This window comes from Chrysemys picta, chromosome 8, assembly GCF_011386835.1.
Source record: "Chrysemys picta bellii isolate R12L10 chromosome 8, ASM1138683v2, whole genome shotgun sequence".
NCBI classification, from domain to species: Eukaryota; Metazoa; Chordata; order Testudines; family Emydidae; genus Chrysemys; species Chrysemys picta.
The window spans coordinates 13,964,658-13,982,783 of record NC_088798.1 but is presented as its reverse complement, the minus strand read 5'-3'; the positions used below and the strand labels follow the sequence as shown (position 1 = coordinate 13,982,783).

At 40.7% G+C, this 18,126-nt stretch overlaps 1 protein-coding gene across 5 annotated transcripts in view; it reads left to right on the top strand.

The window, feature by feature from the left end:
* FYB2 (FYN binding protein 2) overlaps nt 1-17,049 on the top strand; it is a 71,461-nt gene extending 54,412 nt beyond the window's left edge. For 4 of the 5 annotated variants that reach the window (XM_065553872.1, XM_065553873.1, XM_065553874.1 and 1 more), the window contains 11 exons: nt 2,821-2,947; nt 3,044-3,087; nt 4,571-4,640; nt 6,124-6,216; nt 8,896-8,924; nt 9,906-9,966; nt 10,582-10,671; nt 13,325-13,418; nt 15,565-15,721; nt 15,891-15,924; nt 16,375-17,049. In XM_065553872.1, coding sequence (XP_065409944.1) covers nt 2,821-2,947; nt 3,044-3,087; nt 4,571-4,640; nt 6,124-6,216; nt 8,896-8,924; nt 9,906-9,966; nt 10,582-10,671; nt 13,325-13,418; nt 15,565-15,721; nt 15,891-15,924; nt 16,375-16,381 — 806 coding nt within the window. In that variant the 3' untranslated portion in view covers nt 16,382-17,049. Of the gene's footprint in view, nt 1-2,820; nt 2,948-3,043; nt 3,088-4,570; nt 4,641-6,123; nt 6,217-8,895; nt 8,925-9,905; nt 9,967-10,581; nt 10,672-13,324; nt 13,419-15,564; nt 15,722-15,890; nt 15,929-16,374 lie in introns of those variants that run through there. The other variant, XM_065553875.1, reaches the window with a different exon arrangement.
* Nucleotides 17,050-18,126: the final 1,077 nt, after the last annotated feature.

The following is an 18,126-nucleotide window of genomic DNA, read 5'->3' as shown; positions in this document are numbered from 1 at the left end:
TTGAAGCCATTCTACTTTGTATAGAGTCCTTGAATAGTCATTGGGGAAGAGAGTAAGAATGATGCTATAGGCTGTTGGTTAGGGCACTCAGCTGGAAGGGAGGAGAGCTGAGTTCAAGATCTTACTCCAGAGCATGGATTCAAATGTGGGTCTCCCACATCCCAGGTGAGTGTCCAAACCACAAGGTTATTGGGTATAAGGAGGACGGCATCATTACCACCACCTCCTCTGGGTTTTGTGAATGGCACCAAAGTCCCCTTGTGAATCTAGGCTTATGCTTTTTTGTTGAAACTATTTGGCAAATTCATCACAAACTTAGGCCAAATAGTTTCAATTGACCATATATCATTTTTTTTTCCCGTTTGCCAACTTCCCTTCCCCCCAAAAAACAAACGAGTCTGAAAAACTGCTCCCAGATCTAGTGTGGAAATCCATCTTCTCCTATGGGAAACAAGCTGTCACCTCCCCACTATTGTCTGTGACTGAAGTCAGGGAAAAAAAAAAAAATCATGGGAAGATGGAAACTATTTGGGCCTGATTTTTTTTCAAACTGTTTTTATTCCTCTGACTAGTGCTTGCTGGCATGATTTGTTCTAATGACTCTCAAAAATAAGGAATAAGCCCTTATTTTCTTCATTATGGTGCAGACCTGGAGCGCTAGTACATTATTTGGGCTTCAGTTATCTTCTTAAGATATGTAGTTGCCAGACACTGTCAACTTACTTTAGTTTGTAGTGAATGGGGAGCATATTTCTTCTTTTTAAACTTATTCGGTAGCTTCCGAGTCCAAATTTGTTTTACCTGTAAGTAATTATTTCAATTCATTCCTGACAGCGATAATATGTTTAAACCACTCTGCTTAACTTTGCTGCTACTGACAGCGTTCAGGATTGAGCTGTAGATTATGATTGATCTCTTGAATGGCTTGAGGTAATTTTGGGTGGAATTTTCAGTATTGTTCGAGGCTGGCCTATCTCTGCTCCCATTGATGTAAATGGGAGCAGAGTAAGGCCAACGCTAGGTGCTTTTAAAAAATCAGAGAGACCAAAAGTGAGAACTTAGTTCTGCTCCGAAGCATTATGATGAAATTCATAATATAGATGTGTTAGTGTTGCATATTTCTGGTGTGGCAGCTGAGCATGGATGCATCCATTTAAAAATACTAGTTGCTTTTGGCTCTGTCTCTTATGTTTCTTTGTTAATCCAACCCTTTTCCCCCTTCAAACTCACTAAAGGCCTAACTAGGCTTGGCAAGGTGGTCAATTGACCACTTATTTGATCACTGTCAAATATTGTCATATATTCCAGCAAGGATGTCCTGACGGCAATGGCAGCCTACCTTTTGATTTGCATCATGGTGCCCGTCTTCTTACGACAAAACCAAAAAACCCCACAGCTCCATTTCATTGTTTCATATTTTTCTGAGTTACTGAACTGGAATTGTATTAACTTGTCTTTTGAAATTAGGCATAAGTATCTCTCTAAGGCTAAGCCTACTGGAGACCATAAAGTCTTACTCTTTTTTGTTTTAATAAATAAGTGCTTTAAAATGTTTGACCATTCTGACAATATTTAACCAATATTTTAAGGCTGTAAGAAAATCATGGGCCATAACTCTGAACAGACACCACAGTTTATTGTGTTTGTTGTTTTTTTTTTTAATAGTTGCCACAAATTTGAGTGGTGTTGGCACTGCAAGCTTGTGTGCCAGGTTGTAATACCCTTCCCTCAAATTTGGCCTAGCTTCTCTCCATCATGACAGAGGCAGCTGAGCCAAATTTGGGTGAATGGGGTGGGGGGTTACAAATTGGTGAATGAGGTAGCAACAGCACTCAAATGTGGGTGATCAGGGTGGGGAGTTATTCACCTATTTGTGAGGTAACAACAGCACTCAACTTTGGATGGCTGCCTCTCAGTCACACTTGCCTTCAAGAGCCATTGGGACCTATCTGTGCTGCTGTCCTGCTTAGAAGGCAGGCTGCATGCCTGGGAAGAAGGTGCTGAAGCTTATGGGTGGGTGAGCACCCAGGGGTGGTGAATCCATTTTAAAAGCAAGTATATAAAGGCAACCTGTTTGTTTGTTTGTTTTAAATGGAATTTGCACTGAGCACACCAAAACTTCAGCTTCAACGAACTGTGGCTGCAACTTTTGAACCAAAAAAAATCCATACTTTTGTACAGCCTTACATATACTTGACTAGTAAATTTACCAATAATTTTTGGACTAGTCAAATGCCCGACCTCAGACCTAACATTGTTGGAGGGGTGTCTATTGCGCTGGTGATTATTACTTTTTAACGTAATTGAAACAGTTCACACACTTAATTGTCCTAGTTCAAAGTATAATAGACATCCGCGAAAATCACAAATGAGACTTTTATTTTTCTCCTCTACTGTGATTTGCAGGTATATTCCCCAGGCTTAAGTAATCTATCAAGCCTTACTCCCTAAACCATATCAACCCCACCAAAGATACTACTAATTCAATCCCTTCATTTATTTCAGTAAATGCTCAATTTTTTTTTTAATTTTTTAATCCTATTTTGGTTCTTGCAGTTGAAAAATTTCACAGTTGAGGGCTTCAGATACTGAGCAAACTGGTAAATCTCTCAAATAAGTCTTTAAGACTCTTTGCTTTCTTTCAAAGCAGCTTAGAGCAATCAAAGACCCTTCTTAACTGCTAGATCTAAGGAAGTTTGGCTTCCTCTGCAGCTGATTTATTTATTGTGACACTAACATGAATTATCAAAGATGATCATCCTTGACCTGATAGTAGGTGATCAGAAGAGCTTCTAAGGCAAGATGCTGTTTCATTTTCAGCTCGCTATGTGTGTGTGAGTGCCTTGAAAGCGGATGAAGACATGGTGGCTTTGAGCCAAAGGAGTCTGAAGCCAATGCAGACATCAGAGGATGTGTATGATGATGTAGAAGATATAGAGTGTGCCGTGTGAGTATGTGCTAACGACTGGGTTTTGAAATGTCTTCTAAAATCTTCAATATAATAAACTGATATATCAAACTGTCTTGACACTTCATTTTCCAGGAATCAAGCCTCTGATGACTTTAGCTCGTTCACTTCAGATAGCTGTAAGTATGGCAGAGTTGGGAAGTTTGAACTCTGGGATCGTTCATTACGTTGAGGCATACCTCCATTTAAAAAGGTGCATCTTGTGCTTGGAGTGGAGCTCACCCTTGCAAAAAGGAGTTGCACATGGCCCTATGCTACACTTGAACCCCACACTATGGTGCAGTCCTCTGCCAAGTTCCCAGTCAGCCCAGGAAAGTGGGCAGGGCACTGGGATCTCTGCCAAGACAATGAGGAAAGAATTCTTCCTTTACCCCTAAGCTGTGCATTGCAGCTGCTACTGCAGGAGTGGACTCTGACTTCAGCGTTCTATAGCAGTGGTGATCCTGGCTTTAACCCTTAAACAGTTCTGCTGTGCTTTGAGAGTGGCTTGGTTTACACCGTCTGCGTGGCCTCTCCAAAACCTGCCCGTATTCCTTTCTTTTCTTCCTCCTCCCCCACCCCCACGTGGAAACCTCCATGCCCATGGATAGGATTTTCCACCAATATATTGCTGAAGCTTCACTCACGTTCACTAGGCCTTATGAATCTGCTGTAGTGAACTTCACCCGTAAGTGCCTGTCTGTACCCCTTTTAAGCAATTATAGTGAAAGTTGCCACATCCATATTAATAGGAGACAAAATCACAAGTGCCATCATTAAACCTACCACTTTTCTGGTGGCGTGATAGATCTTTCTTAGTGGGATTCATAGTGTGATGTGACAGCAATCTCATGTTAGTCAAATGTGATCCTAATAATGTCATTCATTGGATAAATTTTGATAGCTTAATAAATCTACCCCTGCAGCTCGTATGCAAGATTTGTTTTTGTCTACAGTTTTAGCTACGTGATTTTAATACATTTTCTAACCACTAGAGCACTAGCAATTTTAAAAAGAAAACACGTTTACAAAGAATAGCCTGTGCATTGTGTTGAATATTCCACTGTTATCTCAGTACAATGAGTGTTAGATTCCTTTATTGATCAGTGCCACTCCAATGTTGAACATTCAGCATTATGGCAAGCTTACATCTGGGAATAAATGGTCTCTTGTAAATTTCAGTTGCACTTTATGCTACATGCTAAGGGGTCTGACTCCCAGCTTGCATAGACAGACTACAAACCCACCAGAACTCTGCTAAGGTTACCAGATAGCAAGTGTGAAAAATCGGGACGGGGGATAGGGGGGTAATAGGCACCTGTGTAAGAAAAAGCCCCAAATATTGGGACTGTCCCTATAAAATCGGGACATCTGGTCACCCTATTGTAGACTGGCAGCTAGCTGATGCTGCAGCAGCTACACGTCTGTGTTTCGTGTGCTACCTCAGATGAGTGCTAGAGTGAATGTGTCCACTTGAGCTGGGCATCCCACCGCCATAGCCATATCTCATAGTCATAGCCTATCTAGTGCTAAGTGGTTCTCCTGTTCTGGAGCTCCGTTTGTTCTGTTTAGCAGATCTTGAAGATTGTTGCCATTTGTGACTACATCTGTCTTGTTTTTAAGTTTCAGAAAACAAGTGTGACGAAATATATGAGGATATTCATAATGGGGATTATAATCCAGTCAAACTGGAGTGAGTTGCCATTTATATGCCTTCAAGCAGCTGAATGCACTTCTATGTCATGTTCCTGTTGACTATTGGATACAAGTACATGTTTTACAGCTGTAGAAGAGATATTGGATTTTTGTTATTTATTGACATTAGCTGACATTTACTAACTGCATTTCCAATGATTAGCTCTGTCAGATCACTCTGTGTGGGGAATGAGGCTTCATACACCCTTCCACGGTGTATCTGACTCAGCCCTTGACCATAGCAAATGGTGAGGCATTGCTCCACAAAACTTCTTAAAAGGTGCACCTGATGCCTGGTTTTTATACAGCAGAATGTGGAGTTATTTATCTTGTGCATATGTATCTGCTCCTTTCCCTTATGGACGTGAAGAGTAATCGCATCTGGGTTTAAACCTAACTTGCATCTTGTGTGTGGAGAAAATATTGGAAGTTTGAAGCCTAGGGGATGAGGGAAAAAACAGCAACGCTATTTGAATTAAAGGTGCACCTAGAGGCACCAAACAAGACCGTGGTCGATTGTGCTAAATGCCATACATACACACCCAGTCCCTCCTCCAAAGAACTGTTGTCTAAATAGACACTACATAGTAGGAGAAATGAAGCTTTCGTATCCTCCCGTTACAGATGGGGAAATGGAGAAATAGATTGTGACTTGCACAAAGAAGTTTATAGCAGAGCTGGGCATTGAAACTCAACATCCTGAGTCTTAGTTCAGTGCCGTAACCACAAGGCCATTCTTAACGTAGTCTTCCTGCCAGTACAACGTGCAGCCAGTGCTCAAGGAGTTGTGCTCACTGTCTTTAGTACTTACTGTTCTAGTACCTTCTATCTTGGCTCTTTTTAAACACTTCAGTATAAGTCCACTATGGGAAATAAGCTTTGCAACACCCCTGTGACACTGGCAAGTACAATTCCCCCTGTCATAGACATAAAGAGAATTTGTCTTGCCCGAGGCCATGCAAGACAGATCTGTGGTGGAGCCTGGAACAGAAAGAGGTGGTCTGACTCCCAGGCTTGGGCCTTAACCACAAGGCTGTCCTTCCATCTGTACTGTCTACCAGGAACGGTACCAAGGGAAGCACTGTTCCTTTTATCAGAGATTTGCAGTACCACGAAAACACTCCATTTCTGAACATGGTAGGGGAGGAAATTGACACTTTTTTTTTCTTTCATTAGTGATTCACTGGCTTTGAAAAATCCCATGTGTAAACTAAAACCAATGCAAGAGGGAATTTAGAATCACGGCCCCAGTCCAGCAAAGCACTTAAGTTTAATTCTAAGCATGTGAGTAGTCCCCAGTGAGTTAAGCATGGGCTTAAGTGCTTTGCTGGACTGGAGTCTAAATGCTTCTTAAAGTGCAATCCCTGATTTCTGAATAAAGGATAATATCTAGCACTGCCAATATGGCAATTTTTGTGGGCATTCAACATTCTTAAGTCTAACACTTTTTTTCCCCCCCAATGTATTTTCTTCGTACCTAGTTTGGATAGAATAGAAAAACTAAAGCAATTTGGAAAGTTTTTCAAGAAAGACATCGTTAAACTGAAGAATGCCAAGATGAAGGAAAACCGCCGGTAAGAAATGTTGTCCAAACAGCTCCTGCTTGGTTCATGTTTGGAAACTATGCGCTTTTCCTTTTGATAGTTCTGGACACAACTTGCTTTGGAAAATCTGCCTAAAAAGTCATTTATGATGCCCAGCTGTTCCCTAGGAATTTCCATAATGGATTAAGCCTAGGGTGCATCTGGTCCAGTATCTTGTTTCTCACAATGGACAGCACCAAACACTTCAGAAAAAGGTGCAAGAAACCCTGACTATGTCAATTATGGAATAATCTGCAAGTTTCTTCCTATATCCTAAATCATAGATTGGATAATGCCTAGAAGCATGAGGATGCATATGTCCTTCCAAACTGCTGATTGGCTTGGGATGGTGGTCCAGTAATCAAAGCAAGTTGAACGGATGTAGATCAGTGAAGAGGAAAAATTAATTGATTTAATATTTTCCTTTTCCAATTGGTAGGCAAAGACCTTCTTAAATTCAAGTTTATAAAGAGGGAAAAAATCTTTGTTGCAACTGTATTATTTAGCACCCTTAAAGAATCCAAAGACGATACTTTCCATTAGGAGTATGTGACCAGTACATCCATTCTGGTAATCTACGACTTTTAAATTTGTTCTTGAGGCAGCTGTTTTACTCATGAAATATTTGGTTCCTTTTTTTGGAGTAATGAAAGTAGGAATCTGACTTCTTCCCCTTGCACTTCCCCCTTCCCTCCCCCCCCCCCCAATCACTGGTCCTGATTCTGATCCAAATTTACAATGGTATAACAGAAGGGAAGTAACTCTGGATTTATATCAGTGGGAGGTCAGAACAAGGTTCTGTTAGTCTGATCCATCACTCTTAGGAGCATCAATATCAATGGCCTTTTTTCTCACTTTTTGCCTTTATAGGAGGAATTAAACCCTAATCATGCGGGCGGAGGTGGAGGGCGGCAAAGTAGTGATTTTGAAGTCCGTGGAAAGCCTCCTATATTCTTCAGTGGATTTTTATGCCAGACTAATCCATGACCTCAGCCAACTCCTTTATTTTTAAAATGACTTAACTGAATCAAATACAATTTTTAATGGAAAAAACAAGGGGGGGATATTAACTTTGTCAATGCAGAGTAGATGTTACATAGTTATTTTTTCCCATTGTGTGGAGAGCTAAATAAAGCTCCAACTTCCTCTCTGCACCGCTGATGAAACTTTGAAAAATGTTGCATGTCTACAGCAATATGGTATTAGCAACACAGAAACCTGTATGTGCTTATGTCACCTGTAGGCTGGGAAAGGTGGTACCTTAGAGAAGAAGACTTGCTTTTCACATTCAAGCTGGCAATAGTATTTGATAAGAAAGAGGAGACCGTTCAGTCTCTGTTATAACAAGTTAATGACACATGAAGGAATGTGGTGTAACTTTTTATAGTGCTCTTTTGAGTCCTGTTGGCTTGATATTCAAGATGCTGGCTTATTGGAGAGGCTCTTGAACAGAATTCCCTTGTGCCAGTTTCTCGCTTCATGAATGCATGATGGTTGGCTGCAGAACATAAGGCCTCTTGACCCCTCTCTGCAAAACGCCTACCGTCAGATGAAGCAGGTGCACTATGATGCCATACTCTTTTGGTTCTGAGAATGTCTGTAGTGGGATTTTTTTTTTATGGTTTTAAAGGAATATAGCTGTGTTTGGGAATGTGTAGTGGGAACTACAGTCTGACAGCTGTCTATCATCTGACAACTCTTTCTAAAAGCTCTCTGCTTTCCCTAAATTCAAGTGCTGGATATTAAGAGTACTTGTGTACATAAGTGGCTGCATGTTGATTGAACAACTGGCACTATTGTGTGTTGATAATATTTTGCACATGGAGGTGAACTGATTTGTGTGCTTTCATTTTCCAAAAAGGAAAGGTGTGGGTATTTAGTGGGTCTTTACACTAACTACAGGTACAGTATGTGTACTCATGCACCATTTGAGGCTGTCTTGGGTATTTTATTTCTGTAAAAAGCTCTGATGTAAACATGCTTGCCTCATTTCTTTAAGTCCGTTCTCACTCTATTTCCTCTGTTGTTCTCTCACTCTTTAGCATCAACTTGCTCCATAACTGCTAAATTATGATAATAATGAACTACCATATGCTGCTTAAGCGTTCACACTATACCTTCTTGTATCACAGAAAAGAGTTCTGAACACTGCTGTGGATCTCTTATGACGACCACCTAATTAGGCCTTAATTACAACTGCGTGTTCGCTTACGGACAGGTGCATGGCATGCTGCCTTCATTGGCCAGTATGGGAGAAGTATTTGGCCAGTGTCAGCGCTTTCCTTTCGTCTATGTTCTGGTCTTTGAATAGGCACTTTCAATTGCGGCATCACCATAATAACCATTTTAAACGGTGTGCCTGCCTCTGTAGCTTTGGAGGTCTGAAAAGTGTTCAAGGGTATGTTAGAAAGACACAGAATGTGAAAGGACAGACTGACTCTTCAAGGATTTAATGGATCATTGGGGCGAGGGGGAGTGAGAACATAATTTCTTCTAAGACCTGTAGCATTCCAGAGCCTGAATGTAGCATCTCCCCTTGAGCCATCAGTACAGTTGCCATGCTGTTAAGATGGCTGTTTTAACATGTTTGTATGTAATTAATTTTTTCTCATGTGTTCTTTCTCTCTCTCCCTCCTTCCCCCTCTTCTTTCTCCCCCCTCTACCCCCCAGCATATTGTCCAGTTCAGTACCAAACTTAGGTAAGCCATGTATGTGTATCTGTGTGATTACATTAGAATGTGACTGGAAAGAGGTGGCATGGGTACCTTGCCTTTTTAAAAATAGACTGTGTACTATAACACTCTAAAATTTGGTATGTGGCAGTGTTAATTTTAAAGACTTAACATGGGCGTGCACTTTACTTGTGGTTTTGAGGTGGGGTATGGAGGCGAGATTATTCTCGCGCAGATGTAAACTGTTTCAGTAGCCGTCTTGCTCAATAAAGCACTACAGGAGTTCTCTGACCACTCTCGGAAATCTTTTGTGAAAGTCATTTCAGGTCTTGAAGGGGAAAGGGCCAGATTTGGATCTGGTACAAGTGGGAATGATTCCAGTGGACTCAACTGGATTGCCTCCACTTCAACCAGGTCTGAGCTGAGCCCTAGAATTTCATCCTCCTATCAGAATTAATGTACCATATTCCTCGGAATAATTTATAGGGCTTGGCTGTGTCCCATCCGTACATTGGGGCTAATTCCTTAGAAAGGTTGGTCCAGTGCTTAGGGCACAAACCTGGGACTTGAGACCTGGGTTCAAACCCCAGGCCTGTGTTATGCAGGAAGTTGGGGTAGGTGATCATAATGGTCCTTTCTAGCATTAAAAATATATAGATTTTTTTTTTAAATGGAATTAAACTAGTTGAGAGCAGAATGGAACTCCAAACTGTTACATCCCAAGAACTGTAAGTTTCCAACCAGAGCAGTGCACTCAGGCACAATGACACTCTCTCAGAGATGCCTGTGAGTGTTTTTCTCCCTAGCCACCGGTGCCCGCTCATGGGGAAGTCTCCTTCCTTGTTGGTGCCTTGAGAATTCTTCATTGCTACAACATTTAGTTTCTTTGAATTGATAGTGTTTCAGACAGGCGAGGTGCAGTCCCAGTTTTATTAGTCAGTGGTTTCAAATACTGTACTCAGATGAATGTTTTCTGACTCACCGTTACGCTGAATGTTTTGATAACAGACATCGTGTCCCAGGGAAATGTGGCATACAATGACATTGATGTGGATCAAAAAGATGCAAAGTAAGTAACCCACTTTTACAAAAGAGGACTACTTCTGTAATGTTTTTCCAAAGCAGGTTCTTATGCTGCAAGCAACATTCCTCCACAAATCTGTGGCATACTATATTGGCCTTCAGACACACACTTTCACTGTACCTTTTATTAGTTTGGTAAGGTAGGGTCAATATTTATAGGAGTTCGCTAGGAAAAGCTCAGGCACTCCAGGAAAGGATGTTTCTGAATTGGCAGGTGGTATCCTAAAAGTGTTGTAAGAGAACCCTAGCATAGTGCTGTAAAGTGAAGCCTTGTCTCCTTGTAGCTCATGAAACTATCCATAAGAGTAGGGGATTTAATCCCCAATGTCCCCAGTCCAACTCTTACTTGTCTAGCTGCATTTTGCCTTCTGCAAAAATATCTACCTGTAATCTTAACTAGATAGCACATACTTCATTTCTTGCTCTTCAACTATTGAGTAGTATTGATGTAAACTGGTATAAGCTGCAAGGTTCCTGCATTAAGTGTTTGCGTTTCAGTGGTGTGTGAAATTAGATATTTTTTAAAATAAAAAACGTTGTGCCACCCTTCTGTTTGAAAAGGATTGTTATAAATATCCTCAATTGTTCCTTTTTTCCCCAGAGAGAAGGATGACAAACACAAAAATTGGAAGCTAAAATTTCTGATGCCAAAAGATAAAGATCAAACAAGAAGCAGTGAAGATATAGAAAGGTAACGAAAGAACTTTATTTCTATAATTTTATGTATTCTTCACAATTAAGTACAAGGTGTCAGTCTTCCCAGTCCAACGTTATTTAAAATTTAGACTTTGAGAGCATTTTATTAGACTATGGTAACACTGAGATAATATCCTTTCACTTTGCAAAATTTCGTTAGAACTGTCTACCAAAGTTTGCAGAAAGTAGACTTGGAGGAAACTTATGACCTTGGTGTGTATGTGTGAGTGGGGAATTCTTCAGGGACCTTCTTTCCCCAAGGTTTTATCCTGAAGTTTTGTAGCCTCTCTTCTCTCTAGTTGAGGTAGGACTATCTGTGCAGTGTAGTGGTACAGCTCCTCAGCCTAAATACAACCTCTTTAAACAAGCATTTCAGACCAAAGTAATAGTGGTTGGTCTGCGCTGGGAGAAAACGCTGGCCAGAAGAACTACCTCTTTAGATGTCTCTAGGACAAGGGTAGGCAACCTCTGGCACACGTGCCGAAGGCGGCACACGAGCTGATTTTCAGTGGCACTCACACTGCCTGGGTCCTGGCCACCGGTCCGGGGGGCTCTTCATTTTAATCTATTTTTAAATGACGCTTCTTAAGTATTTTAAAAACCTTATTTACTTGACGTACAACAACAGTTTAGTTATATATTATAGACTTATAGATAGAGACCTTCTAAAAACGTTAAAATGTATTACTGGCACGCAAAACCTTAAATTAGAGTGAATAAATGAAGACTCGGCACACCACTTCTGAAAGGTTGCTGACCCTTGCTCTAGGATGTGCATACAACGTAGGCAGTGTCCAAACAAGCACGTACCATGTGGCATGTACCATGTGGCAAACTGGGATTACAGTCCTCCAGTGTGCTGCATGGTAACTGTCTGTGTAGATCCTGCTGAAACACATTAAAAGTTCTGTAGTGCTCATTGATGTACTGATGCTTTAACCCACCATGTAAGATCAGGTGAGAGCTTTGGGTAAGCTTGAAAGCTTCTCTCTCTAACCAACAGAAGTTGACCAATAAAAGAAATTACCTCATGCACCTTGTCTCTCTAATATCCTGGGACCAACATGGCCACAGTAACACTGCATTCAGTAATGGTGGCTTTTCCTACTGTGAAAACTGAAGTGAAATGCCCCAAACTTTCCAGTTTCACTTCAAATACAAACATGTGTGTGCAGCTATAGATAGCAACTAATATTCTGGGACTTTTAAACAAGCATTGCTGACCCTTCACAGGTATCACCTGGCATCTTGATTAGCCGTCACTCTTATTCCGTTCCCACTGAGACATGTGTAATGGTTAGAGGAAGAAATGCAATGTAACTAACTTGATGAGATTTCCCCTGTTACATGGACTTAGAGATTTTAGGGGCCGAAAGTAGCAATGAAGAATCTTGTTAATATGATTTTAAAATGCTTAGTCTTTAAGAACTACCTAACATTGGCTCTTATTTCCTATTTTTTTAACTGAATGATGGAAAGTAGTTGAAGGTAAGTAACTTACAAGTGTGTCTTATTTTAGTTTTAGAATATTCTGATGATGTCATCCCACTGTATGTCCCTCCTTTCCAAATAATGGGGATCAACACTTCTTGTACCTAGAGAATAATCTCAAACAAGACAGACTTCAGTGGTACAAGATTTCACCCACAATTGGAGTTTTGCCAGTAGTTGCAGTGGGGCTGGGATTTCACCCTGTGTTTAAAAGCTCAAAGGACATTTAACCCTATGCCACTGAAGGATATAAAGAGAGCACTTGCAAAAAACTGAGCCAAAAATTCACTCGTCTGCGTTACTAGACGTATATAATATTAACTGGAGACTTAACGCTGAATTTCAAAGGTAAACTTCATTGACTAAAATGTAATAATAAATGTGTTCTAGAATGGCTATTGAGGTGGAAAGGGCATACTCCTTTTTCCATAGTTTACTATTTATTAATGATCCAGAATTGATCACTGTTCTGGATCTCAGTTTCAAACCATCTTTAACATCTCTCAAATGCGTGTGGAGGGGATGATCCTGAGCTGGTGTAAGTGGAGCTATGACAGTTTAAGTCTCAGATTGGAAAGGCTTATTAATTTTGTAGCCTTTCTGATGTCTAATTGTGCATCATTTGATAGTGTGCTAGAAAAGTGGGGCTTTCAGAGCACTATGCTTCTCCATTGATTAAAAAAGGGGTAATGATGTAGACTCCCATTCCTGCATTGTGCCCTATTGACTTCATTTGGACTCTACCCAGATCTGGGCCTTAAGTGTCCAATAAAATCTTAAATAGGGGAGTGGGGATAGGGAATGGAAATTGCTGAAGGGAGAAAGCTGCCCCACCTCCATAAAAATTACTAAGTTTAAACTATTTAAAATACTCTCTAGTGACTGTATCCCTAAAAAAGCATAGCGTTATGCAAAACACAGGTGAAGTGAATCCGTCACTAAGCCTAGGTCAATCCAAGCTGCATACTTTTTGCGTTTTTAATACACACTATGAGAAGACACTGACACAATCCGCTTGCTTTGTTCTTGCAAGGATTCATTCCGGACTAAATTAGAATTATTCAGTGCTGCGGTATGCATTGTGCCATGTTTCATGCTGCTTCACGCACTGAAGGATTAAAAAGGAGCTGCTAAGAATGTCTCCTTTCTTGACACAGTCTTTCCTCTAGAAACTTCTTCAAAGCCAAGAAATATAACATAGACAAGAGAAAGAAGGCAAAAGAAGAGAAGTTATTCAGAGAGAAATTTATGGTATGTGTTCTTTTCCCCCTCTTCTTTAACGAAAACAATCAGCAGTGTGAGAGGACAAATGTGGTTATGTGTGATACCTAACAGATGAGCTACAGAAAGGGATCAGTCTTTATCCATGGTACACTAGGATGTAGCAGCATCCTATATTCCAGATCTGTGGTTCAGTCCCTTTAAAAGGCCATACAAATCCCCTTGTAACCTAGTATATCCCACAGTCTTTTCTAGCTGGGGCTGGTGGGAAAAGAGCTGCCTCAGAACTGGCTGGGGGCAAGAATAGGGGTGATGCATTGGCCTGCTAAACCCAGGGTTGTGAGTTCAATCCTTGAGGGGGCCACTTAGGAATCTGGGACAAAAACAGTACTTGGTCCTGCTAGCGAAGGCAGGGGGCTGGACTAGATGACCTTTCAAGGTCCCTTCCGGTTCTAGGAGATAGGATATCTCCATAAAAATTTAAGAATCATCAGCTCCTCTTTCCTTCCCCTAAGCCAACTTTTTGGTTCTAGTGACTCAGCAGGTGCAGTCTAACCCAGTTGGTACCCTTTCCTTAGCCACCTCTAGACTGCACCCCCCAGACTGAGAGATACTGATCAAAAGGACCTTACGTTAATGGTTTTTCATAATGCTGTATAGGCTCGGTAGGCTATAAGCAGCACTGCCGAGTTCATGCTATGGTTTATAACAGTAGCATTGCCTGTTCTGTTCTAGCAGAGTCTTTGGGAATCTAGTCCTCTGTAACAAATGAATTAGCTTTAATTATTAACATCATTCAAGAACTGCCTGCTTCAACAGGGAACTCAGTCTAGTCTTCTGGATGGTGAAATTAGGTATATTCACAGCAGAGAGGTCAGTCTGTTTGGGGAGGGAATAGAGAGGCACTCAAGGAGGGTTCCTGATACTAGGAAGAAAGTGGGAATGGTAAACTAACAGATGCCAGTAGCTTCACAATTAGGAGATCCTGCCCAAAGGACAAAGGGAAGAATCTCTCTCAACCTCTCAGCAATACCTCTGTTCTTAGTATGGAGAAGTAGGAGTTGAGCTGCCATCAGCCATCCCAGGGAGGAGCTGCAATGTGGATTAGAGACTTATCATTGCAAGTTGTCATGGCAAGATTATGACTACGTTTCTTCTGAGAATTCTTGTTCTCTGGCATGTGTGGTTGTGAAGTTTTTGTGTGTTTGGTGTTTTTTTTTTTTAAATGGGAGAATATTTGGATCAAACCTATGCACACATGTGATTATGGTACCAAGGAATCTGAAGTAAGACCTGTTAGATCAGGGATCTCAAACTCAAATGACCACTAAGGCTACATGAGGACTAGTACATTGGCCCGAGAGCCGCATCACTGGCCCTGCCCCCACTCCACCCCTTCTATGAGGCCCTGCCCCACCTCTTCCCATCCCTTCCCCGCCCCCATTCCAACCCCTTCCGCAAAATCCCTTCCACTGCCTTGCCTCTTCTCCACCTCCTCCCCATAGCGTGCGGCTCCCTGCTCCTTCCCCTCCCTCCTGGAAAGCGCTAAGTGCCGCCAAACAGCTGTTTGGCGGCGGGAAGTGCCTGGAGGTAGGCAGAGGAGCAGGGACGTGGCGCACTGGGGGGACGGTGGGGGAGGGGAGCTTGGTGGCCGCAGGAAATAACTTGGGAGGGGGGAAGAGGGTCGCGGGGAGCTTCGTGGGCTGCAGCAAATAACTCCACAGGCTGCATGTTTGAGACCCCTGTGTTAGATCATCTTTTTGCCCATCTCCTAGCCTGTACAGGATTGTTCCTTAAAGCCCATTATTTAGTACTTTGTCCCGTCCATTTTTATATGTCCCATGAGACACTTCAATCACTTCCCCCAGGAGGCTGTACCATAGTTGTAAATTATCTCACTGTCTTGAACACTTACACGGGCATTAAGGAAACTTTATTTTTTTAAAATGTGGTTTAATTTACTTAAGTTTATCCTCCTTTGTGTACAGACCTAAAAATGTATCTCCTTCTTTGGGTTTTCACTGTCTTTAAACACTTGTAATAGTTCTCCCCCCAAATCACCTTAATCATTATTTTACAAAAGTACTTCCATCTTCGATGGTTATATTTCTGAGATCAGAAGATAACTAAAGGGCCTAATATGTAGTGATGTATTTTTATATATATATATTTTTAGTACAATAAGGAAATCACAATCGTCAACACAGCAGTTGCACACTGTTCTGTCGCAAGCAAAGGGAAACTTGATTTACCAATCACCGCCGGAGAACAACTGGATGTTATTGACATCACAGAAGAGAATCAAGTAATATGTCGCAATTCTGAGGGCAAATGTAAGTTTGCAAGGCTTGCTTAATGACACAGGGGATCATGTTTTAATCAACTTTTGTGAGATAAAGATATTTAGAAAGCTGCGTCAAGCTGTTTGTGACTAGCACAGCAAGCAAATATACAAAGTTGCAGATTAATAAATGTGTATGTTGATTTTCTTTTTCTCCTTAGATGGCTATGTGCTATTGGAGCATTTGGATTTCAGGTAAATCTGGATTTGTTTTTAGAATTCCTAGGGTCAGAAACTCTTGCTGTATTGAAGTGCATCTAAAACGTCTATTGCTGGTGGGAAAGTTTGTGTTTTAATTTGTTGTTATAAAAATAGTGTTTAACTCAAATATTTCCCTATTTTGTAATACTAAGCAGTAGTAACTTTAAGCAGCAACTTAAAGCTGTACTAATGCTAGTCTGACTGCAGCTAAAAATATACTGTGCCAGCATACTAGACCAACGTAGATTCATGTAGTGCCACTGAAGTCAGGGAAGCTATGCCAATTTATGCCTGCTGACAATGTGGTCGATTTTTATATACATTCAGCTTAGTATTAATCATTTAAAAGCATCAGATGGAAATAAGCAAATAAATGCAATATTGCAACAGACATTTTGGCAAGATGCCTATTACAGTAAAACTTTTTTTTCTTTTGTGAGCCAGACATTAATATTGGTCATCTGACAGACAGCCTCTTCCTATGGAGTCTTGCGGAGAATCTGCTTTAAGCTTCCCGAACATGGTGCAGGTGTGCCTATATGTGCCAATTGTGGACAGCGGATATGAATGTAAATTAGAAGTATGGTTTTTTTTCCATTTAAAAGGATCTATATATTTTAAAAAGATGAAACCCCCATTGAGTGTGTAATAGTGTACAACGGGTAACTAGTGCAACCTGTTCAGTGAATTATCCCTCTGTTCACTACTTCTAGTGTTGCTTATTTTGTACAAGGTCTACCTATAGGTAGACATTCAATTACCTTACCTGTGTATTTTTCTACTGTATGTAGCTTGGAATTTGTAGGGTAGGATTCTTAATATTTACTAGGAATTCACTGTGCATTATGATTACGTGAAGTTTGTCTTGTTACTGTCACTTTCTCAACAGTGTTGGAAATGTAAACTTCCCAAAGGAACTTTTTGATGCACTTGTATGAAAATTATGGATTCTTATGACTAAGCTATGTTTTTGGATTTGAACCAGATATTGAGTTGTGAAATATTTGGTACTGTTGTTGCAGGGTTAAAAGCCATATTAGCGGTAGAGAAGTTACTTGTATCATTAAGTAACATGAATTTTAAAAGTAGTCTATAAATAAAACACTAATGCAGAATTTACTTTATTATATTGATTCTTGACTTTAGAAAGCTAAATTGCTAAGCCTACTGGGGGCATATTTCAAAGGCAGAAATGGCAGGTACCTAACTCCCATTGACCTTCAATGGGAGGTAGGTGCCTCTGTCACTTGTGTATTTACAATCTGGCCCAACAGTAGGTGGTCACTGTTAACCATTTTTTAAATCTGTGTCTAAAACAAAGAAGGAATGTATGTACTAGTAATGGCTTGCTTTTGGTCTACCATGTAGTTACTGGTCCTAAAAATAATAGGTGTGGAATCTAGGGTGACCAGATGTCCTGATTTTATAGGGACAGTCCTGACTTTTGGGTCTTTTTCTTATCTAGGCTCCTATTGTCCCCCTCCCCCTGTCCCGATTTTTCACATTTGCTGTCTGGTCACCCTAGTGGAATCTGATACACTTCTGTTCTAAAGGACCACGAGGAAATGCTGCTGAAAAGAATCAGACTACGGCTCTAACTCGGTGTCCTGTATGTATTAAAAGTTTTTTTTCAAGATTCTGTGGCATGAAAAACCTATATCTGAGACTGGAATCTGCTCCTTCATACACAGTAAGCTGAGTAGTCCTAAAAATCGTGAGTTGGTGGTTTATTCAGAAATAGTTGTTTTCCATAAGTGAACACGCCACAACAAAAATGCTGTTCACTCCATAGTTATTTCAAGCCTGGCATGGAAAGCTTCAAGAAAACAGAGCAAATATTTAGCATTTACTCAGCAGTAGATATACAGGGATTTTTATTATTATTTTAACATGTGGTTACAATTAAGTGTACTGGCCTGCATCCATACTTGCAAAAAAAGTTAAGCATGCGCAGCTTTGCAAGATTGCCAGCACAAATATTTAGACTTCTCAAAATCTAGATGGACTACTTGTGATGCTGAAGTGTTCATCTGGTTTCAGAACAGATTGGAATTTGTATTACCGGTATGTCTTTCATCTACAGCCTTTTCAGCGTAACTATATTTAGCTAAGTTGCTAAAGCAAGTTGCCTATCGCTTTCTTATATAAGAATCTTAGATTTGGGTTTTAGCAATGCAAATGCATCTGAGTCTTAAA